Source organism: Myxocyprinus asiaticus, chromosome 17, assembly GCF_019703515.2.
Source record: "Myxocyprinus asiaticus isolate MX2 ecotype Aquarium Trade chromosome 17, UBuf_Myxa_2, whole genome shotgun sequence".
In the NCBI taxonomy this organism is placed as follows: Eukaryota; Metazoa; Chordata; class Actinopteri; order Cypriniformes; family Catostomidae; genus Myxocyprinus; species Myxocyprinus asiaticus.
In genome coordinates this window covers 38,737,319-38,762,341 of record NC_059360.1, presented here as the reverse complement: position 1 = coordinate 38,762,341, position 25,023 = coordinate 38,737,319, and the positions used below count along the sequence as shown (strand labels likewise).

Here is a 25,023-nt window from a genome sequence, read left to right as displayed (position 1 = left end):
TGTTACCATGCCACAAATGACTGCTTGAGAAACCATGACATTGACCTTGTTCACACCTGGTTTTAAGATCCGTCTCGGGCGATCTGATCACAAGTGCTAAGTACAAGTGTAAACAGAGCTCAAAACGGTTTGTGATCGGATTTTTCAAACGACATTCGGAGGTAGTTGAAAATGCATGTAACCAAATCACATTTGTAGTATTAAATGCGAATTCGTCCTGATGCGACCAGGGTTTTAAACTTTGCCAGTTATTTATGTCTTTAAAAGAAAATAACCATCCGATAAAAGCATTTAGAAAACCGCATACATATACTTCACACAACTTCTTTAGTATGTTTGATATCAACATGCAGATCATGTGAAGTATGCACATCTGAAGTTCATTTAATACAGGAAGTCTTCCCGGAAATAAATGAGAATTCAGCTTGAAACGGTTGTTTGTTTGTGCTTAGAGTAAAATTCTAATATATTTAGAAGAGATTTTTCGTGCATTTTTTATATACATATTTATCAACATGCAGTAGTAATACACTGACATATTAAGTGATGTATGTAGTCACGAAATCAGAAAAGTTCGCCTTGAAATCCGATCATATGTGGTCACAGGAGACACATTTGAGGTGAAAGTTACAAGCAGGTGTAAACAGTGATGTGTCTCAGTTCGGATCACCTAAGATGGATCTTAATACCAGGTGTAAACAGGGCCATTGAGAAGCGTAAGCTTTGTGGCAATAAAACTCTTTCTATGCCATCTGCATTCAGAAATACTTAGTATGCAGAAAGGCTCTGTAAAGTATTAAAGAGTAGGGGTTCAAGGGTGTTGGTCATTCTTAAAACACAACTTTCTTAAGATTACAATCCATACTTGAGCTCAAAAAGTCTTTTGATGGCAAGAAAAGATTTTGTTGCCTGTTATTTGCTTTGTTAATCAATAATGGCAATGTTCAAGGTCAAGCCTAACGGCACAGATGCTTAAGAAAAATGGAGGAAAATTTGATTTCAACACCAAAATATCATGCGGAACAAGATGAGGCGAGGTGACAGGAATGCTGCTTTTGGAGAGTTGGGAAACAGATGAAGACTTCTTTGAAAACAAAAGAAACCACAAGCTCATGAAATCAAGAGGGTGAATCAAGTACTCCATACATGCGGTACAGAATACTCTCCATATACGAGGACAGACCCTGCAGCGATAATGTTTCATGCAGCCGTTCACATCAATCAATGTAGAGGTTAGAATGGCATGAATTTCTGTGTAAACGTGACTGGATGATTGGGACCCTGTCAATAGCTTTCTTTATGAGTACATAAAGATTTAAGAAAGATGGATATTATTCTCAAACCACTAACCTGGTGACTGTCATTTGGAAGAAATTGGGACTGACATTTTAGAGAATTGCAGAGGGTCAGAGCGGGCTATGGTGAACAAAGCAGATGACACTAGCCTGTCATGTCTACATGAAAACATAACAATATACGATTTCATTGAATAGAACTCAATAAAAATGTTACACATTAGTGTCCACATTACAGGCCAATAGATAAAACTAACAAGCCATGAAATAGCTTAGGACACTGAAAATGATCTGATGATGCCGTTCTGTAGCTAAACTGGTAGAGCGTGGATTTAGTGACACCATGGTCATGGGTTCGAATCCCATGTAAAAAAGCCTAACTTATTAAATGTCTAGTCACTTTAGATAAAAGCATCAGCCAAATGAATTAATGTAAAAAGTTCTTTGTTATGTGCTGGTCCACTTCTCAGATATGAAAAATTTAACATTATTATAATAGGTGGTGTTATATTCAAATTATCATACAATTAATTTGAGAATTAAAGGAATTCAATTTCAGTTATCTACAACTACAATCATAAATTTACATTTTTCATAAAGACATGACAAGCTATTTTCTGAAAGCTACCATTATGTAAAAAAAAAAAAAAAAAAAAAAAAAAAAAGCCAATACCCAATTTCTCACAAATGTCTTTTGCACTATATCTGTTTTCTAATCGCTAAATTACATTTTTCATATTTGGGTTGGAAAAAATTAGCAGAACACTTTTGTTCACACTGAGGCAAAATTATATTGTTATATAAGCATAACGACACAAAACAAAAATCTGTACACAGAAATTCGATGATATCTGTTCTCTATTAAAGAAAGTTAACTTAGATCAAGCCTCTTTAAATGAGGAAACAGAAAAGAAAAGGAAAGACTGCTTCAACAGCACTTAATTGACTATTTGGCTGAAAGCAAAGTTCATAGAGAAAACTCAAAATGTATCATGTGCCAAAACGCAGTCCACTATCACAAACCTCAGTATATGATACATTTTGAAGCATCAATGCAGAGAACATGTCACATTTATGTACTAATTTTGTACGTATGCTCTGATAATAGGCACTGTGGACAAAATTAGTATTGAGTGTGATCATGTTAACCACTTCGGAAAACCCCATGGCCAAGTGTAGCTCATAATTAAAGCTTGGGGGGAATGATTTGAGATAAGCTCTGATTCTAGGCTACTGAATGGTCTAAGCATTAGAAATGCAAACCTATTTCTATTTCTATTACATCCTACTATATCCATGTTTCTATACTGGTGTACATGGGTTGGATTGGGCAGGAAGTTACACTTTTTCTTTCCATGGGGGGAGGCGATGCTTTGAGGATCTGATCCTCAGTTGCGAATGAAAGGCCACCACATAGAGGCAAGCAAAATTCAACTGACCTAGCCCACCTGCATGTCCTTCGCACTCAGCAAAGTCCTCGTCGTCACTGGAGCATTCTGCCGAAGAGACCATGTCGTCCGTGGTCTATTGGGTAGCCATAAGATGATGAAACACACAAACAGGAGAACAGACCCAAAAAAGAGAGATAGACTTAATGCATTAGATTGCACCACCATACTCTTAAAGAGCATTTTAAGATAACATTGCTCATTTTGTAGGAGTCTAAAGAATCTACAAAACTGCTTTTCACAGATTTAGAGGGAAAATCTGCAGAATTAATTGAAACAAAAAATGTGTTGTATGGAGCTGAGACTACTTACTGGTAGCTGAAAGCATTATCAAATTAGTTTAACCCTTAAATGCATACCTCGGATTTTCAGTGACCCGGGACCTCATTCCACCCCTTGTGCCTCATTTTTTGGAGTTGTGCCCAAACCTCTTTAGTATTCCGCAATCTCTCTCTTATAAATAGTGTAACATGCACACCAAAAAAAAAAAAAAAATGAACTTATGTGTACCTCATGTGTATCTTATGTGTTATGTGTAGCTCAAGATGTTTTTGACAGCCAGTTCTCATGAAATTTCAGTGTGAAAGTAATGAATCCTGTTCTAGATTTGTCCTGATTTGCTGCATTTTCTCTTTGATATATGAAAAATAAAATGCTAATATATATCAACATATATTTTATATCAATATATTATTTTCTATTATTTTCTAATTGTCTTGAAATATTTCGAAAATTTTACACTGTCTGGCCATTTTGTAGATCCATTTTTAATAGACATAAGTGCCGGGTCTCTAAAGAACCGAATATGTGTGTTTGGTGAAATTCCCATGCATTTAAGGGTTAAAACGGAAGTGTGCCATTTTTCAGATGTTTAAAGATATTCTCCAATCCCAGCTTAATATGCAGAGGCAACTACTGTTTAAGTAAGCTATTTGTATGTTGATTTCCATGAAAAGTGTAACTGTGGAGCTATCAAAATATTGCTCTGTTTGTCTAAACATCCCAAACAGAAACGATAATTGAAAACGACAATTATTTATTAAATTCCATTTAGTGATGGTTGTGGTGCAGTTTATGAATTTTAAGAATTCTAATTCTGCAGAAATCAGCAGAACTTTCTGTGGGTGCAGATTCTATGTTTGCTTGCTCATATGCAATAAGTCACTGTCACCAGTGACAGACATTAAATGAATGAGCTCAGGGTGTTAATTCCAAAATAAATAAATAAAAAAAAAAAAAAAACTTTTATTTTGGAAAAACTGCTAAAGCCAAACATTTATGTGAGTCACCTCCATCTCGCCCTTTTGAAATTCTGCATGGATTTTCCATCACTGTAGATCACTGCTGTTGAGAGCTGAGGACCAAATACACAGCGGCGCTCTGAGATTATCTGTGTGTCTCCAATGTCTCTCTGCTCTGATTTATCCCCACAGCTCCCTCTTACTCATGGCAAACGCAGCGGTGAGCTCGTTTTTCACACCCTCTGCTTGGCATGTCTTTATTAGGAGCAGATTAGTATGTGGGGCAAAATAAGTACTGTCGTAGACCAAGTTGATGAAATTTCAAATAACACAGAGGAACTGAAAGTGCTTTCCTACAGTATATGAAAGCACAGGACCATAAATATGATTAGCTTTGACAAAATAATAAAATGTTATCCCCCTATATTCTTGGTGGGCTTAAGCCGGGAAAGAGTTGAGTTTATTCCTTTTTCCACGTTTTGGTATGAGAATGAAAAAAATAAAAATAAATGTTGTGCAAAAATGGATTTGAATGCATTCCAGGCAAGGTGGCGCTCCACACTGGATTGGTGTGGAATATCGGTCTTCGCAAATATGAAATTATTCATTGAATTTATATTTAGTGTGGCAAACATCTCATCGCTGTGACGGAAAGGAGAGGTGGAAATCACTGATGCAGAAAGCAATGAGAAATGTAATTGACTGATTGCGGAGAAAATGTGAAATTATCTTGGGGTTCCCCATTGAACGACATCAAAATGCAGCATTTAATGTCATAAACTGCTCCAAACCGAGCCCACGATTGAAATTCAGTATTAAACATTACTGACACAAAGACTGCCTTGAATATGTTGGTGAATACATGCATGTCTAAAGATTTTTGCCAACTAATGCATAGGTACATGTACGGCTACTGCAATCTATTAGCACAGAATATGTTAGAAGCATTGCATATCTCAAAAGCTGTCTTCAATATCCTCTTTCACAATACCATGAGTTCAGCACTAACACAGGCCAGTAATGCAGTAGAGAGCTGCTGATTTATGTCATTTTATACTCATTTACTAATACTTTTGTTGGGAACGAGAAAATGGCCTAAATCTACATATTAACAATGCGAGAATGTGTTTCCGTGGTACATAAGCCGTTAATATTCATCTCTGCAGAAGAGCCTAATCCTTTCCCTGCCTAGCCTGACAGGGACGAGAACTTAATATTGAACTCCTGGAAGATTAGCTCGCTTCGTCACTTTTCTCAAATCCCAAAGTGCAATGCTTCATGGTGTCTAACAGATAAGCAAATCCAGCTAAATCCGTTCAATTTGTTTTCAGTCTTAAGAAAATTACACATTATTTAAAGAACAACGTATTTTGACCCAAGACTTATCTGTTTATTGATTTTGAACATCATTAAATAAAACTTTGTGGACCTTCTATTTATTCTGATTTGGTGTCCAGGAATTAATTGCAGAAGCTCTAAACCAACATGATCACATTGGAAATCGACACATTGGTTCCGAATTTTCATGTACCCTGAAATCAACCCGATTCTATCAAACTGAAAAGTACCATCCCCTATCAGACATTTTCACACCAATTCAATAGTGATCACCTTTCCATCTAGCGCTACTGACAGCACGTCGCGTGAGAAATCTCCTAGACACTTGTCCCATGCAAACCAGGAAGTAATTGCGTTCACATTAACAATTATGAGCTTGATTTGGAGGTTGAATTTTCACTCTTAAATGACATTTTTACTCCACATTTTTACTCCACATTTGAAAGTGTTTTGTCCACTGACAATTTGTGGAAAGACACCCATGTACACAAAATGACACATTGAATGGACTCGTCCCTTAAAGCCTCACTTTTGTTATTGCCAAATGGAATATGTCCAATCTAACTAAAGTCTATAGCTTGCTTGCTTTTCTATATTGAATAATAGCTGACTACAATGCCAGTTTTGAATGGGCATACATACAGTAGCTATATACAGTATGACAGTACCCTTTGGACCGTCTATCCGTCTGGCCAGGTGAAAATGAGCAGCTCTGCGGTGTATTGAGTTTTAGTGAGCTGTCTGCAGGCATGCTGAGGCAAAGACAGAGTGAAATCTGATTATTCTACCTTGACGTGGTAAAGGTCATTACGGACATGCTTGTATTTTTCCCCTTGAACTTCAATAATAGTCTGTGGATTCACTGAAAGCAGAGTGGACTGACTGCAGCAAAAGGCCTCTGCACACCAAATGCAAATTTTCGCTGGAATTTCTCGATGTTTTGAAGAGAAACAATGGATTCCTATGAAGCCATTCACACCTAAAGTGAACATTCGTGTGCCGACAAAGAGAGTGTGTTGATTTTTTTCTTTGCCTGGCAATGAAATGCCTTGACTAATAAATACGAGCTTTGAATCACGTGTTAGGAGCCGCTGCAGTTACCAGAACTAGAGCAACTGGTGGCGCTAAAGCACAGAAAGCTGTTTAGACCACAGACATTAAACGCTGAAGTAACTCGAGGAAGAAATCTTGAATCAGCAGTGAGGATGTGTATTTAATTTAAGTTCTCTTAACATGTAAATGATAGTGCTGCATCACTGCCTTGCATCCCCTTTAAAAAAAAAAAAACCTCTCTGATCTTATGTGGATTGACTTCATAATGTATTCCATATTGCTGCATTGTTTGCCTTTGCATTTAGTCTTATGCGAGTTCTCTTATATCTCTAATAGAGTATAATATATACTGCAGTATCTTTGCCTTTGTATAATTTTTTAGATCTTAAGTGTTTTTCTTCCCCAAAATTAATAATATGAATACTATTGCTGTGACTTGCAGTGCACTCAGAATATGTCTTTGTTACAAAATGCCTTTGTGTAACAAAAAAACGTGGTGGTTCTCCACAAAATTATGTAATTGTATTGCTGTGTTATCGTTGGTAACAGTTTTCAAGTATCTAATAATGGGTCAGACTGAAGATTGGTTTTGTTGATTAGGATTTGTGTTTTATTGTGTGGATTAAATAGACTCTTGGATCATTTAGATTTTGTCGCATTTAACCCGCATGTAACATGCAGGGTTTTGAGCAAATGTACAACACAAGCAGATGGACATGGCAATAAGATGCATTCAGTATTATTCCAATTGACAACATTTGTTTAAACAGTCATTATGTGTATGCATTACGCATTCATTTGAAACAAATGCACATAAAACAAGTATATACAAAAAGTGTGGCAGTGGCATATAATCAGTATTGTTCCAATTGATAACATGTTTTAACAGTTAATATTATTTTTTACACTTGATTCTTTCTAATCACCCATTAGACTGTGTATACTGTACATGATAATGCTGCCAGTCAACTTGTCCAGCAGGTGAACAGAAATAGTTTGTGAAAGTGTTTCATGAAGTGTTTTCTTTCTTGTTAAGCAAATCTACAACGAAATGGGCATCACTGCTGCAGCTTGTAGAGAAATCCATTTTTATTTTTTTCAGTCGGCTTGCTAGAGAACTTGCTTGCTTGTCTTTTGTATTGTGGTTCCATGGTTGTTTTGCAAATAAGTAGTTCTTCTTCTCATCCATGATAGACCGGCTGAAAGGTGCTTTGCGTCACCTACTGTACCAGGTTAAAATAGCTTGTCGATTAGCACCACCTATTTTAAAGGCGTGAATGTGCTAACGGCGATAATTAGCCTTGCTTTTAATGTGAAAAAGTGATTCGTTTGCAATTCGTTTAGCATTATTGTGTCGCCTCTGGTGTGCAAAGGACTTAAGACTGAAAGGAGAAAGTAAAAGTCAGGCAGAAAGAACACAGCAAAAAAAAAAAAGAATAAATCTTAATCAGCACTTTTATCTTGTTTCCCCAGTAAAAATATATAAACATCCTTAAAACAAGATACATTTACTTGAAAAGCAAAATTGTTTTTAGAGAATATATCAGAAATTAATCTTATTAGTTTCTTGTTTTAAGCATAAACCTCACTTAAATTTGTTAGATTTATGCCTAAAAGAAGGGGGAAAAAAAACTATTTTTCAATGAATTTGCTAGGAAAGAATAAACCTATGAAGATGTATTCTCTAAAAACAAGTCATATAACCGTACAAAATTTTGCTTCTCAATAAATATCTTGTTTTATGAATGTTTAGATAATTTTACTGGAAAAACTAGGAAGAAAAAACTAATTAAGGAATTTTTTTTGCTGTGCAGATCTTGGTGCCAAAATATTCACAAAATATCAATGAAAACCATAAATATATGCATATACAGATACAGATACAATATGGTTTTAACATTCAAAACTTCCTTTGTATATTTCCCTTACTTTCCCCAACCAGGTATAGAGCAGCAGAAAGCTGTGAGCTCTACAACCCTGATCCTTAATGGTTGTTAGGTCAGGATTCGGTTAGGGTTAGGGTAAGATAAGCTCAGTGTAACTTCCACCAAAGAATGGGCTGCACCAAAAGCTGCAAGTCTGCATGATAAAAAAGCCCTGAATTGTTCTAAATTCCATTCAGAGAAATTATGCGAAACAGCTGTTCACACAGTAAGTGGTCTGAACTTAGAAGTGGGACAAAGTACTTTCAAAGTATTGTGATATTTTACCTAATAATACTACTGTTACAATATTCTAATGCCAGTAATCAATATTTTTAGTTACATTTTTCATATTAATATTTTTGGGATCAAACAGATTGCCCTCCACTCAGAGCAAGTGTGTGAAAAGACTCAATTATTGTAATTCGTTCAGAATGCAAACTCAGAAGGGGCTAAGTCTGTAACTTGTATAATTTTTAAGGATTTCTGTACAAATCCTCAGTAAAGCTTGACTGCTAAGGGCTTTTGTGTAATGATAAACATGTTGAAACCATGGTACACTTTTTTTGTGGCACTCAGTACGTTTACATGCACATTAAAAGTTTGATTTCAGTCAGACTAAAACAATAATTTGTCTTTTTAAAATATCATAAATGCTTTAGTCTGATTTTTGCAAAGTGGGGCTAACAGATCTAGATAATTTGACTGTAACTCGGCTTCATCCAGCATGCATACTAGCGGTGTGCAGTGAAGCCATTATCTGTATTTCTATCTGAATCTGTTCATATGACAAAATGATCTGTATCTGTCTCTGTATTCGGATAGAACCAAGTGTGGGCGGGGCTTAAACCGGAAGTGCGTCAAAACTAAATGAAATGGCAATTTTTAAATGTCACTCTCACATTTATAGTTTCTCTTAATAAAATATGCCTTGTTTATGCCTTTTCATAATAATAGCCTAATAATAATAATAATAATTATATTACTATTATTATTATTATTATTATACAATTATTATAATAATATGATTTTATTCTTTTTATTCTTACTAATTGAAGCTAAATTTATAGGCTACATTAACTGTGGAATATGTTGTTAACTGTGGTTTCTCCTGGTATTTCAGATATTAATATCTGCATGACACAGAATTGTCATTTGTCTGTGCATGTATAACAACATTATTCTGGAGGCAGGAGGTGTTAAGCAAAATGTGAAAAGTCAAGCACACATTTTGCAGTGAATAATAAAAACAAATTCAAACATTAAAATAAATTAAAATGAAACCAATATAGCCTAAAAACAGGTCTATCAGAAATTTTTACGATACTACGCCATTATTTAGTAAAATAATAATAATAACAATAACAACAACAACAATAATAATAGGCTAATAATAATAATAATGTTAAATGTAGAACTCTTAACATTCTGAAATTTAGCACAGTTTAAAGAAGAAGAAGAAGAAGAAAAAAAGACGGAGCATGTTTCAATTTCTTCATATTACGTAAGGATGATTGGACTCAAGATGGCGCCGAGTATGGCTGCTGCGTTGCGAGCTCCGACACAACATAGTAGTGTTTTGTTTGTTTTGTTCACAATTCTTATGTTTTTTTGTCTTGGATGTTGTCAGCCTTATTGTCTACGACAGACAAACATTTTTGGACATTGGTTCAGCAATTTCACACCGAAAACCAGACTTCAAATTCCTCAATGCCGACCTGCTGTTTACAAACACGCAAGCGGAGCCCTTTGTCTGGGCTGCATGGCCGCGGAAATGCAGGACGAAAAGGGGAAACAGAGCCGGCGTTCTCATCAGAGTAAGACGCCGCGCAAATCGACCCCCACTACCCACTATTCTACTGGCAAATGTTCAGTCTCTGGATAACAAGCTCTGCGAGCTGAAAGCGCGGATCTCTTTCCAACGAGAGACAAGGGACTGCTGCATTATCTGCCTTACGGAAACTTGGATGTCTGTGGAGATTCCAGACTCAGCCATTGAACCCACGGGGTTCTCCGTGCACCGAGCAGACAGAGCGAAAGACCTCTCAGGTAAAAGCAGAGGTGGTGGTGTATGTTTTATGATCAACAAATCCTGGTGTGATCAGAGGAACGTACATTCTATCAAGCCTTTCTGCTCTCCTGATCTGGAATTTCTCATGCTTCTGTGTCAACCATTCTGGCTACCGAGGGAATTCACAGCAGTCATTATCACTGCTGTGTACATCCCGCCACAAGCCGCCACAGACCGGGCACTCAAGGAACTGTATGGATGTATAAGTGAGCAGGAAACCGTGCACCCTGAGGCCGCGTTCATTGTGACCGGAGACTTTAATAAAGCCAGTTTCAAATCAGTCGCACCAAAATACCACCAGCACATTCATTTTAACACACAAGGGGACCGGGTTTTGGACCATTGCTACTCTCCCTTCTGGGATGGCTACAAATCCCTCCCCCACCCACCATTTGGCAAATCGGACCACTCTTCCATTCTGCTTCTGCCCGCTTACAGGCAGAAACTGAAACAGGAAGCACCCACCCTCAGAATGATCCAGTGCTGGTCGGACCAATCAGACTCTACGCTACAGGACTGTTTTGATCACATGGACTGGGAGATGTTCCGGTCCGCCTCTGATGACGACATTGAGCTTTACGCTGATAGCGTAATGTGTTTCATCAAAAAGTGCGTAGAGGACGTCGTTCCAACCAGAACAATACGGATCTATCCGAACCAGAAACCATGGATAAATAACGAGGTTCGCGCGGTACTTAATGTGCGGACCTCTGCTTTTAATTCCGGGAGCACGGAGGAGCATAAACAAGCCAGTTATGCCCTCCGAAAACTATCAGAACAGCGAAACGCCAGTACAGGAGCAAGATTAAAGGACAGTTTAACACCACCAACTCTAGAAGCATGTGGCAGGGAATTAACATCATCACAGACTTTAAAGGGAATAAAAACTCCACCATGAACACCGCTGCCTCTCTCCCGGATGAGCTAAATACTTTTTATGCTTGTTTTGAGGGAAATAACACCGCCCTCGTGGAGAGAGCTCTCACGGCCGAAGCTACAGAGGTTAGTTCACTCTCCGTCTCTGTAGCGGATGTAACCCGATCCTTCCAACGGGTGAATATCCGCAAAGCCGCGGGCCCAGACGGCATTCCGGGCCGCGTCATCAAAGCATGCGCGAACCAGCTGGCTGGTGTTTTTACAGATATTTTCAACCTTTCCCTCTCTTTGTCTGTAGTCCCTACATGCTTTAAAACATCCACCATTGTGCCTGTTCCAAAGCAATCAAAAATAACTTGCTTAAATGACTGGCGTCCTGTTGCTCTGACCCCCATCATCAGCAAATGCTTTGAGAGACTAATCAGAGATTACATCTGCTCTGTGCTGCCTCTCTCTCTTGACCCATTGCAGTTTGCTTACCGCAACAACCGCTCCACTGATGATGCCATTGCATCTACACTACACACTGCTCTCTCCCACCTGGGAAAAAAGTAGACTACAGCTCAGCATTCAACACCATAGTGCCCTCCAAGCTAGATGAGAAACTCCGGGCTCTGGGCTTAAACAGCTCGCTGTGCAGCTGGATCCTGGACTTCCTGTCAAGCAGACGCCAGGTGGTTAGAATAGGCAGCAACATCTCCTCATCACTAACCCTCAACACTGAAGCCCCACAGGGCTGTGTTCTCAGCCCACTACTGTATTCCCTGTACACACATGACTGTGTGGCAACACATAGCTCCAATGCCATCATTAAGTTTGCTGATGACACAACGGTGGTAGGTCTGATCACTGACAATTATGAAACAGCCTACTGGTGTCAGGAGCACAACCTCTCCCTCAACGTCAGTAAGACAAAGGAGCTTGTGGTGGACTTCAGAAGAAAAGACAGAGAACACAGTCCCATCACCATCAATGGAGCACCAGTGGAGAGAGTCAGCATCTTCAAGTTCCTCAGTGTGCACATCACTGAGGAACTTACATGGTCCATCCACACTGAAGTCGTTGTGAAGAAGGCTCATCAGCGCCTCTTCTTCCTGAGACGGCTGAGGAAGTTTGGAATGAACCGCCACATCCTCACACGGTTCTACACCTGCACTGTAGAGAGCATCCTGACTGGCTGCATCTCCGCCTGGTACGGCAATAGCACCGCCCACAACCGCAAAGCACTGCAAAGGGTGGTGCGAACTGCCAGACACATCATCTGAGGTGAGCTTCCCTCCCTCCAGGAAATATATACAAGGCAGTGTGTGAAAAAAGCTCGGAGGCTCATCAGAGACTCCAGCCACCCGAGCCATGGGCTGTTCTCACTGCTCCCATCAGGCAGGCAGTATCGCAGCATCAGGACCCGCACCAGCCGACTCCATGACAGCTTCTTCCCCCAAGCAATCAGACTTTTGAACTCTTGATCTCCCACGATCAAAATACATCAGCACTGCATTTTATTACCCTTACTCTTATATCTCACACCGGACTGTCATAAATTATATTATTATTATTATTATTATATTATATTCTCTCTTAACAACTGTCTATCAACCGACAGCCTGAATGTCAATACAGTACAATACTGTACATTCTATATATACTACTATATATACTTTTTATATATTTGTATTTGTATTTTTTATTTTTATTGAATAATGTGTATCTATATAGTGCATATTGTATACTGTACAGTGTATGTTATTATTTGTATATTGTTGTGTGTAATTATGTGTATATCAGACGTTTAAATTGTGCTGTGTTAATTTGATGTTATTGTAAATTGGTATATGTCACATCACTGTCACGACCGCTATGTTGATCGGAACTGCACCCAAGAATTTCACACACCATTGCACTTGTGTATATGGCTGTGTGACAATAAAGTGATTTGATCTGATTTGATTTGAAGGAGGAATTATCCTAAGAGATGAATAGGCTACACTATTGAGCATTTAAACCTTTATGGATTTAGAAAAAAACAACAACAAAAAAACAAAAAACAGACAATTACCTTAATCACTCATGTGGATATAAATGTTGTCAACTTTAAGAGATGGACAGACGAGCTCCGATGTGAAATCATCACTTCATTTCAGGAATTTAACATCGCACTCAGGTTTAGGCTATAAATAAATACACAAGAGTCACATGTGAATCATGTGATACATTAACAGACATTTCAAGAAGTGGAAAGTGTAAATGATGTCTTATCTTAGTTAATGTTACACTTAACAAGCTCCAGATGCGCACAATTAATAGAGACTGCAAACGGAGTCGAGACCATGCCTATCCGATTTGAAATCACACCTTGCGCATTTCCATTCGTAAGGTTTACACTTTAGAAATATTGGCTGCACAGATTCATAAATTTGTTGTAATTTTGGATATGTTTATTTAAAATGCCGCTTGATCCTTGTGCTTGTTGAATAATCAGTCATACGAATATTTTTTATATTATTCGGATGAATCCGTTATTATTTTGAAGGCATTATCCATGTCTTTCCGAATAAGGAATTTGGCTTCTGGCACATCCCTAATGCATACACACGTTAATCGGACTGCAATTGGCCTTGGCGTTGGCCTCATGCTCCGACAGACAGAGGTGGCACGCAGTGTGTATTACCGGCACTTCCTTAGCTGACGTCCTTACTTCAAATATTAGATTACATATATATATATATATATACTGTGACAGAAAGACGAAGACTGTAGCTCGACTATGCGAAAAACCCCTGTAGCTTGTTTATAACTGCACATGTACTGACTGACTCTACGATGGCTATATGATGAAGTAAAGCAGGAAGTGCAACATTTGTTTGCAAAGCTTGAAAGGTCCCTACGGATTCCCAACCCTACTTGAAAACAGATTGTAAAATTGGGAGGCATACAGGGATAGAGGTTTACACATACAGTATGATGAATGGACATTCGTCATAGAAATCTACACAAAAGTGTACAAATGCTGCTCTAGCAGATATGGCACAGCTTGACAACTTCCAGGCCACTTCCTATACAGTGCCAAGCAGGCTGATGGCATTATTTGCCTACTCAGTGCACAATAACCTCACAGCTGCAGGGTGAGCTGGTATTTTTGGGCCTGTAACATTGTGGATGTTGGTTAGCATTCAGCTCTTTGCCTTGAGGCCTGCTCTGCATATGCAAATCTGCTTAATCAATGCAAGATATGTACCATGTCTCTGCTCAGAGATAACTGACAGCCTGTGTGAGTTGTGCTAGTGTCCTGCTGGGTACTGGAAGCAGGAGGGAGCTAAAGAGTGACAGAGTAGAAGAGGCCAGCATCTCAGTTACAGAGAATGTGGTTAATCTGGACACCCTAAGGATGTTTATAAAAAAGAGAGATATAGTCTTTTGGACACGTTATTACAAAGGGTCTACTCAAAGCCTTTGAATATCAAATGGCAAACAAGGTGCAAACTGGAAGTGGAATATTTTGAAAAACAAGTGACGTTGTCTAATAAATGCTTAAACTAAGAGCAACTGGCTTCAGTGCTTGGCCATCAAACACTGATGTAGACAATAAAGTCAACATTTCTAATGTTCTTGTGCATACAGGTTAAAATAGGCCATTTCAGTTGAATGATGTCCTTGGAAAATGTGGTTAAGTCCTCTGCGTATATGTACTATATAAACAGGCGGGGCTAATGACAGGAATGTAGGGCGAGGACTTGGCATAAAGTCCCTATTGGCAATTTTCCAAGTTTCACAAAATTTTGTGGGGTTTATGCTTAAAACAAGAAAAAAACTATTTGCCAGTGGGGTAAGAAAAATAAACTTGTTTTCTCTTTGAATCAAGTTTTTTTTCTTACTCCATCAGCATATAGTTTTTTTCTTGTTATAAGCATTAACACTACTAAATGTTTGTAAGATTTCTCTGCAAACAAGACAAAATATCTTCTAAAGTAAATTGATCTTGTTTTAAAAAATGTTTTGATATTTTTACAGGAGAACAAGACAAAAATGCTTTTTTTACAGTGCACCAAAATGAGCCTTTTTTCATGGGATTTTTTTGTTCCGCCATTTGTAACTCCAAATGCAGCAAACATGTAACCAAAACCGAAAACATAATGTTCACTTTAAATTCATCATGGTGAAACAAACTGGTGAAAAGACTTTTCTCACAGTGAATTCGGAAACAGTAGGTTGAAACGTTAATTGTAAAGTGAGTTGTTTTTAGCTGTTAAGGATGTAATACAGTGAAGAGGAGGGCATATTTTATTAACTCTACCCCCAAACCCCAAACCTAACCATCAGTGGAATAAAAATATTTTTTGAGGGAAAATAGAAGCTCCAAATTGTGCTTGTCACTGATTGTGCGAACATGATTACTTCCTCGTTTCAATGTGGTTTGTGAACCTGGGTCCCCCACTCAGCTGACACAATGCTCTTCCATGGGAGATGGTGCTTGTCAGTCACTCTGCATAATGGGGTCGATGTCAGGGTAATGGAACATTCGGAATCAACATTCCAACTTCATGTCATCATGTTGAAACGAATAAATAATGCCATAAATTTGGACTTGCATTAAAAAAAAAATGCATGCTTAACAATATGACAGCAGGAAGCTTTGGGGATAAACTCATTCCCTTAATAACTAAATGGGCACACACACTAAATTCATTACATCTGCGAGACCTTGTCGATAACTTAAATGACTACGCTGACAGTCTTGCATTAAATCAGTGACTTAATGCAAAGTATTTTTGCAAGTTTAAACATTTCTGAGGTGTAAAAGCTTAATAGTTTCAGTGCTTGATGAAAAGCTTTGCAAATGTATTGCCTCTGACCCAAAGACCCGAAATTAGCTATTTCTTTCCATTTGGCTTGTCTCACCGGTTGATTTAATTGAGGTCAGAGAGCAGCTTGTGGATAATGTAGGACATTTCATTAACAGGACTCAAATAAGTGCAGTGTGAACACACAGACAGACTTAAATACATTAACACAGAAAGCCTATTACCAAGTAATGGGCAGCCCTGCTAAACTTGCACTTGAAAACAACTTATCCCCAAAAATGGAGGTGAATGTTTTTCTGTATCTTTACTCAGCCCTTAGAAAAAAGACAAGGGACTGGAGGCTGTTTTTCATTTGTCACATACAAAAAACAAAGAAGTACAGGGACTTTACAAAGGGTGCAAAAATACACATTTACAAATTGCAAAAGTAAATCTAAGTCGAAACGCTCACACTACTGGATCAGTGCATCCTCTGCCAAAAGTCTGTGCATGTAAATCCTGTAGATATAGGAGCATGCATGTGATTTACGATCCAGACCATAGCCAAATCATTCATTTCAGTCCTAATCGATTATACAGCACCAATGAAAGTGCTGACACTGGAATAATCTTTGAGATTTAGGAAGTTCTCCTAGTCATGTTTTTATGCCCTTTCTGATTTAAGAAGTGGTTATGGTTATCATCTTCAAAGATGCAGAGATTAAGTGTGAATCACTGGGAACAGAGATAGTACTGATGTCATAATCACCAGGAACAAAAGTCATTCTGAAGTCAAGATCACTGCTAACAGTCATAATGCTGATGTCACAATTAGTGGGAACAGAGGAAACACTGATGTTATAATCACTGTGAACTGAGAGAATGCAGCTGTCATTATCACTAGGAACAAAAGCAATTCTGATGTCGTAATCTCTGGAAACAGAGGTAATGCTGTCATAATAACTACTGAACTGTTGGAAATATATTTGCATCTTAAAGGTACAAAAGTCTCTAAACATTTCCTTTATCATTAAGTCTAATTGTTTTAACAGGAAATTATGCATGTTGTAAAAAAACAAAATCTTCACATGCAGCTCTCATAGTTAGTGCATGTTGGTAGCACATTGGCGGCTAATTGAATGGATGAGACAGTAGCTAATTGAATGGATGAGACAGTTTGATTTAGCTAAGCAGACAGGACTAATTAAATGAACCTTTCAATCAACTATATTTACCGGCCTTAAGACATGAGGAAGGTAGAGCTGAATGTTGGATCTCAGAAATTGCTTACATTGCAGTATATATTGTTTCCAAATCACACTCTTCAGTCACTTGTGGGAGGTGAGGAGTTTCTCACCTGCATGAGAAATTTTGTAAACATCTGTCACTGTAACTTGAGACTAAAATATGGTCTGCGATAAAAAAGGTTGCAAACAAACATATTAAGACATGGATTAGACAAATGGAGCTTTTAATGTACATCACTAATCAAATGGATCTGAGAATGAATGTTACAAAACCGCTCAAATCAGAAAACCTGTTTACGCATGGTACTGGCATCAATTTCAGGCGATTCGATCTCATGTGAATAGTGTTAAATACTAGGGCTGTCGATTTAACATGTTAATTAAGTGTGATTAATTAAATGAAAAAAAAAAACATAGCACATAAAAAAAAATAGCACATAAAAAAAAAAATCTATGCAGTTAATGTTCCTACCATCGGAGCAATTCAAGCACGATGTTTCTGTGAATTAGTGGCAGTAGGGGGCAGTCAGTGCAACTCCAGCTGTACTGGCAGCACATCTTGTCAAACTAACAAAAGCAGACAGCTGAGATTTCCACAGATGTCTAATCTTGCGCTCAAACTTGGCTGGACTGATGATAACAGAATGCAGGGATCTTGAGATGCATTTTACAAAGTTTCAAACTACTTTATCTTGAAACAGCATCCAGAAAATAGCGTTTTTTTGACAAGCGATGCTGAAAGCTTGTGTGATGCAATTCAACCAAAATGAAATGCTCCAAAAGCGTTTATTTGATGCATGAAGCAGGGGCATAGCATCAAATTTTGGGCCCCGGGCACAGAACTATTTTAAGGACTATTTTTGTGGTGGGGATAATATCCAGTATAAACATTTTAGATGGATATTTAACAGTGCTAATTCACAACTTTTTATTTTCAAACACAAATATTATTTGAATCAAGCAAAATATTATTAAAAAAAGCATACTAACAAAATAAATTATACATGTATAAATTTATGAGTTTTCTTGTTGGCAAAGTCACCATAACACTTCTGAAATGAGAAGAGTGCCAGGTTGTTCGGCCTATCCTGAGACATTTCAATGTCTTGAAACTGCATTTATATTTTTCATATATATTTGTTACATGTTTATTGTTTACATGCATAAATGGTTCCATTTACAATGATTTACACTGATACTCAGAACACATGCTAAATCGGTACTGTTTCTTTAAATAGACAATGGCATCGGAGCGCAACGACAGGTGATTTTGCTCCTCACATTTTTTTTTATTTTTTTTTTTTGGTGGCTTAATGTGAGGAAATTTTCACATGTATCTCATGGAGTTCTGGAAAAAAAAAATAACAGTTAGGCATCATAGATAAACATCTGATGGTAAATTTTGCAGTGAAGTAAAATATGTAGATGCGTGAGTAGCGGCAGATGTTGACAGTTTGATTTGAATTGTGCACGTCACTTTATTAAGCAAGCATCTGATTGTTCACTGTTTAATGAAAAGCAAGCAATTATGCTATTGTTAATAATTGTTACCTACCACCTGGTGAATATTTCCGCTGTATTTTCTCGCCAAAAGCATTTTTTTCTTGTATTTGCCGAATACAAGGTGTTAATTTTGGACCATGTTTACATGAATATCAAACAAATATTCACCAGTTTCAAAAGTAGCTACGTTGACATGTATGGTTCAGTTTTCTTCTGTAAAAAACTCATAAATTGTCTGCTACCTCCCACTCTTTCTCCGCTCCTTTTTCTTTTGAATGTCCAATTTTGGATTAATTTCTGTAGATACATTAACGGACTAAGCAAATTACATCATGACGTGTACTCAGTTTAGACCACGTGCCGCTGATGGACCAGACCACTTTCACTTATGTTGAGGGGGGGTGGGGGTCACTAACATGGGAGGAGACAAGGCAGATTATAGGGGAACTCCCCATTTTTACAGGTGGAAAACAGAGTCTTGCAACATTTTATTCCAACCAACAGCATGTTATTACTATATACGTATATAACAAATGATAATATAATGCAATATCAGTGAAGCCTTTCTGTGGGCCCCTGTTACTCAGGTCCATCATTACCCACTGTCCGACGCCCCTGCATGAGGACGTAGACCAACAATTAAAAATAGTGCATACAGAAGTAGGCCAATAATTGGGTTATGTTCACTGATATGGAAATAAAACAAACAATGTTTTGACTTCTAAAGCCACTTTTTTTTATTTATTTTTTTATTGTCTAAACGCTTTACTTGTCTGCTGGCACAATATACTGTATCTTTATGATGTAATGTATTTGAATTATACAAATTATAATCTTTATTATATATTATAATTATTTAAATTATTACATACTAAATTATCTTTATTTAGGGGCTTTTCTCAGTAAATATTGATATATGCAATTAACTGGATTAATCTGATTAATTATTGGCACATCCTGTAATTAATTCGATTTTAATCGATTGACAGTCCTAAAAAATACGTGCAAACAGGGTCCAAAACGTTTTGTGATCCGATTAATCAAACCACATAGGTGGTTAAAAAGAAATGACAACATTGCATTTGTAAATTATAAATTAAATTCGTTTTAATGTGTCCTGGACAATAGTTAAGGGCCACCTACTCACCTGTCAATCAACTTCAAACAACTTGTCAATCAACAAAGAAATGACAGTCCGGAAAAGCTAATAAATACTAAAAACTTCAGAGAACATCTTCAGCAGTCATGAATTTAGAGACCCTTCCCTTGACAAAATCCTATTACAAGTAGTCAGAGGAGACACATTTGTGACCAATATAAACTATAATGTGTATCAGCTGTCTACATCAGATCACCCGAGATGTACTGTATGCTAATTCCAGGTGCAAACAGGGGCAGAGTAAATGCTCTTCAAGAGGTGATCACCGGTTTTAAAGATAACACTTCCATTTTCCATGCAGTTAAAATAAAAGAAAACATCTAGCTGTACTCATTGTCACAATGCCCCCAAATGATTCCACATTGCTTCAAAACGGGAGGCAGACAAAGACAGACATTAAAAGAAAAGTTGGCTGACTCTGGTCTTCAGATAATCATCTCCTTTCATCCCTCCAGTGGGTCTCTCTGGCCTTGATGCTATCATGTCTATCTCCGCTTTGGCAGTACGAGGATTGAACAGCTTGTATTACAAACCGAATCAATAAGAAGAGAGAAGATCAGTTTCAGAATGATTCAGAGAGTTTCAGCTCTCTGATGACAGCCATCTTATCTCACATCGTGTTTTCTTGAAGAAATAACCAGACCAACAATCCTGTCTGTGTGGTGCAAGGTTGTACAAAGCACAAGTGATTTTTTTAGACTACGTGGGCCAGTATCTACAATGGTGTCAGAATGAATGTGTATGTGTAAGTGATTCATTCTCTGAATACTGTCTCTCCACCTTTTTCCATTTCTGTTTCTCCCCTTGTATCTCAACTGCCTGTTGACTTTTAGATCTAAGTCAGCACACTTTGCTCAATACCTCCTTCCACCAGTTTGGCCTGCAGCAAAGACTCAGTCCAGAACACTTTATCCTCTTTTGTATACTCATAACTTTTTGTGCTCTGCACGGCCAACTATAATCATCATGAGCCAATGCTGGAGCTTTCAAACAGCCGCCATTCATCTTTTGTTTACACGGGAACATTCTTGCGCCTTATCTTTAATCACTCTCAAGCTAAGGAAGGCAAGGTCGCATGGGACCTTATGACAAACTATCTCCCTGAGCACTCCCTTTTGTGTCCTGGCTAAAATTAGAAAGCAATACACTGTTTGTTGCAATTATAGATTCAAATCTAAAATGCCGTCTTTTATTATGACATGCCGGTTTAATTTGAAGAGTGGCTAAAAATTACATTCGGAAATGGTGTGTGTGGTTGTGTCAGCAGAGGAGTAGTTGAATGCACAGATGACAGAGATAGTAGACATAGAAATGAGACAGGAACACTGGTTTCAGACAGCAGGTACGAGACTGAGTTTATTACCTAGACACCTTGATATCAGAATATGAGATATCTGCTTCATAAAATGATGCATTTATGTAGTATGGAACATTAATAAGAATACAGTGACATGTGGTGCGCATATAAGGATGTAAGTTGGCTTTCCTGACAGTTCATCTAATCCTGTGTCAGTCTGCATCAAATGGAAAGTTTTGAATTAAAAATACCAGCTTTTGCAATAACTTTTCATGGATAAGGTAAACTTCTCTGTTCATACTTGTTGTTTATGGTACGTATGTGTACACCATAAAGTCAACATGAAATCCATATTTTAACATTTTACTTTTTTAATGCATGTTTCTGGTCTTACTGTGCACAATTCACAATAAAAAAATAACTGTCTTCGTAATTTTTTATTAAAACATTACAACCTCTGAAGTGAATTTCCTTTTCAGATAACATTACGAATCCTTCTTATTTTTCAACCCCTCCCCTCCAACAAACTACATTCACAATCCAATCAATTACGATGGATAAAATCAAGTCCCACCTTACATTTTTTCTTGTTGAATATCCTGTTTCCTTAGAAATATGCCACATTTAAGGCTGGGCGATATATTTAATATTCACAATATTATCGCAATGATTTTGCTTGCGATATAAAATTAAGCATTATCGTTAATATTGCAACGATTTTAATGCGCTTTTTGTTTGGCCGCTTGGTTGCCTAAAGAGCGCGTCATTAGACTAATTTCGAAATTCTTCAAGGCTGCAAAATCCATCAAAATAACGGTACTGTCATACGTGATTATTAAATCGCAAAAGGCTACAATTTAATTAAATGAATACATGGTCTATTTGCTCTTCTGAGTGAACGGGTGACGCGCTATTCTGTGTGCACAGCAGAGCTCATAGTATACTCTTTTCAGCGATCTCAGAGAGCTTTGCATGCATTGTAAAAGCAAAGTGCTGCAGGTTCAAACATTCGTTGCACATTGTAACCTAAAATAGCTACAAACTGCACTTTCAGTGTTCTGCCAAAATAAAAGCTCAAGGTGAAGGTGAAGTAAATAGGACAGAAATATATTACTATTGTATTAAACAAATATAATCCTCAAAATGATAATAATCATGATAATAAATTCAGTATTATATTATATTGTTATGTTATGTTATATTATATTAATACAATTTACTGTGCTGCAAAAAATAAGTGAGTTAAGTTGTAGTTTTTGCATACTCCGTTCATTTACAAAAACTGTTTTAGTAAAAAAATATATACTGTATGTAAATATTGCTTTTATTACTGTATTGTTGTATTAGTGTATCTAAATGAATATGATTACATATAATTCTTTTTTGTGTTAATTTTGTGAAAAACTGGAAAAAATGCCTTCATTATTTTTAACTAGATTTTGATGTCATGCATAAAAAAATAGACATTTTGAATATACTTGGCTACAATGGCTCTTTGGTTGAAATCACTTTTATGTCATTTCAGAGCAAATACATAATTATCGAGATATTTATTGAATATCATCAATAATAGGTTGAGAAATATCTATAGCTATATCACCTAGCCCTAGTCACAATACCGAAGTAAACTGGTTTGCGAATGGCATTTTACATTGACTTTAACATAGAGAATATCAAATGCGAAAAGTTCAGAGAGGAGACCTGCCTGTTCATATTTGGTTAGGTTTTGATTAACTGAAAAAAAAAAAAAAATCGAAATGAGTTTCTCAGATATACACTATATTGCCAAAAGTATTCGCTCACCCATCCAAATAATTGAATTCAGGTGTTCCAATCACTTCCATGGCCACAGGTGTATAAAATGAAGCACCTAGGCATGCAGACTGCTTCTACAAACATTTGTGAAAGAATGGGCCGCTCTCAGGAGCTCAGTGAATTCCAGCGTGGTACTGTGATAGGATGCCACCTGTGCAACAAGTCCAGTCGTGAAATTTCCTCGCTACTAAATATTCCACAGTCAACTGTCAGTGGTATTATAACAAAGTGGAAGCGACTGGGACTGACAGCAACTCAGCCACGAAGTGGTAGGCCACGTAAAATGACAGAGCGGGGTCAGCGGATGCTGAGGCGCATAGTGCGCAGAGGTCGCCAACTTTCTGCAGAGTCAATCGCTACAGACCTCCAAAGTTCATGTGGCCTTCAGATTAGCTCAAGAACAGTGCGTAGAGAGCTTCATGGAATGGGTTTCCATGGCCGAGCAGCTGCATCCAAGCCATACATCACCAAGTGCAATGCAAAGCGTCGGATGCAGTGGTGTAAAGCACGCTGCCACTGGACTCTAGAGCAGTGGAGACGCGTTCTCTGGAGTGACGAATCACGCTTCTCCATCTGGCAATCTGATAGACGAGTCTGGGTTTGGCGGTTGCCAGGAGAACGGTACTTGTCTGACTGCATTGTGCCAACTGTGAAGTTTGGTGGAGGGGGGATTATGGTGTGGGGTTGTTTTTCAGGAGCTGGGCTTGGCCCCTTAGTTCCAGTGAAAGGAACTCTGAATGCTTCAGCATACCAAGAGATTTTGGACAATTCCATGCTCCCAACTTTGTGGGAACAGTTTGGGGATGGCCCCTTCCTGTTCTAACATGACTGCGCACCAGTGCACAAAGCAAGGTCCATAAAGACATGGATGAGTGAGTTTGGTGTGGAAGAACTTGACTGGTCTGCACAGAGTCCTGACCTCAACCCGATAGAGCACCTTTGGGATGAATTAGAGCGAAGACTGCGAGCCAGGCCTTCTCGTCCAACATCAGTGTCTGACCTCACAAATGCGCTTCTGGAAGAATGGTCAAAAATTCCCATAAACACACTCCTAAACCTTGTGGAAAGCCTTCCCAGAAGAGTTGAAGCTGTTATAGCTGCAAAGGGTGGGCCGACGTCATATTAAACCCTATAGATTAAGAATGGGAGGTCACTTAAGTTCATATGCGTCTAAAGGCAGATGAGCGAATACTTTTGGCAATATAGTGTATCTGTTTACGCCTTCATTTTATAATGTATATTTTCATGTGCATATAACTTGATGCAATGTCTAAATTTTTACCAGTGATGTCTTTTCAAAACTCTAGAACAACTTTGGAAAAATTTGATACGTTAAAAGTTGATACGTTATATGATCCTTTACAATTCCTTTGGACAATAAGAAGGAATATCTTTGTTTTAATATAATAAATATTACTGCCATTGTTATGCAGATTTGTCCTTTTCTAATAGCTTCCCCTTTGTTTGTTGCTTTTTTTGTGGCATTACACCTCAAGAGGAAATAAACTGGAATAAAGTGGAACTCGATTCACATTTCAATATACAACCATGGCCTGGAGATTGGACTCGCATCATCTACCCGTGGAGCACCATGATACAGATCCTAGAGCTCTGGCCCTTTTAACTATAGCTGCAGCACATTTCAATAAATCAAGGCTGCCGTCTCTTAGGGATAGCTGCGTCTACCCACGCCTAATATCCCGGTCCCACGTGGCTCGTCAGCACCTTCTGAAACGTATCAGTCCTCTGCACCACAGCCACTATCGGCCGCCTCCAACCTCCATATAATTGGATTCTAAACACAACTCTGGAGAAATTTTAGTCTTTATTGTGGTAGTGCACCATCTCCCCTTGCTGACAGTCTTTTTTCTGTCTCAGTGGATGGTGTGGTTAACCCCTGTCTTGCAGCTCTCAAACAGAGGAAAACTGTACAGCTTTTAGTCTAAAAGAAGTTTAGACTTCAAAGCATGCCGGGTGTAC

General features: G+C 37.9%; 1 protein-coding gene across 8 annotated transcripts in view; it reads right to left on the bottom strand.

Annotated features, from left to right (window-relative positions):
• The window catches only part of LOC127454684 (neurexin-3a), a 444,655-nt gene that overhangs the window by 15,867 nt on the left and 403,765 nt on the right, over positions 1–25,023 (bottom strand). For 6 of the 8 annotated variants that reach the window (XR_007899593.1, XM_051722045.1, XM_051722042.1 and 3 more), the window contains one exon: positions 2,735–2,819. Coding sequence is in view for 7 of the 8 variants with exons in the window: in XM_051722045.1 (XP_051578005.1) it covers positions 2,735–2,819 (85 nt within the window). In the remaining variant the exon portion in view is untranslated. The remainder of the gene's footprint in view (positions 1–2,734; positions 2,820–25,023) is intronic. The other 2 variants (XM_051722048.1, XM_051722047.1) reach the window with 1 other exon arrangement.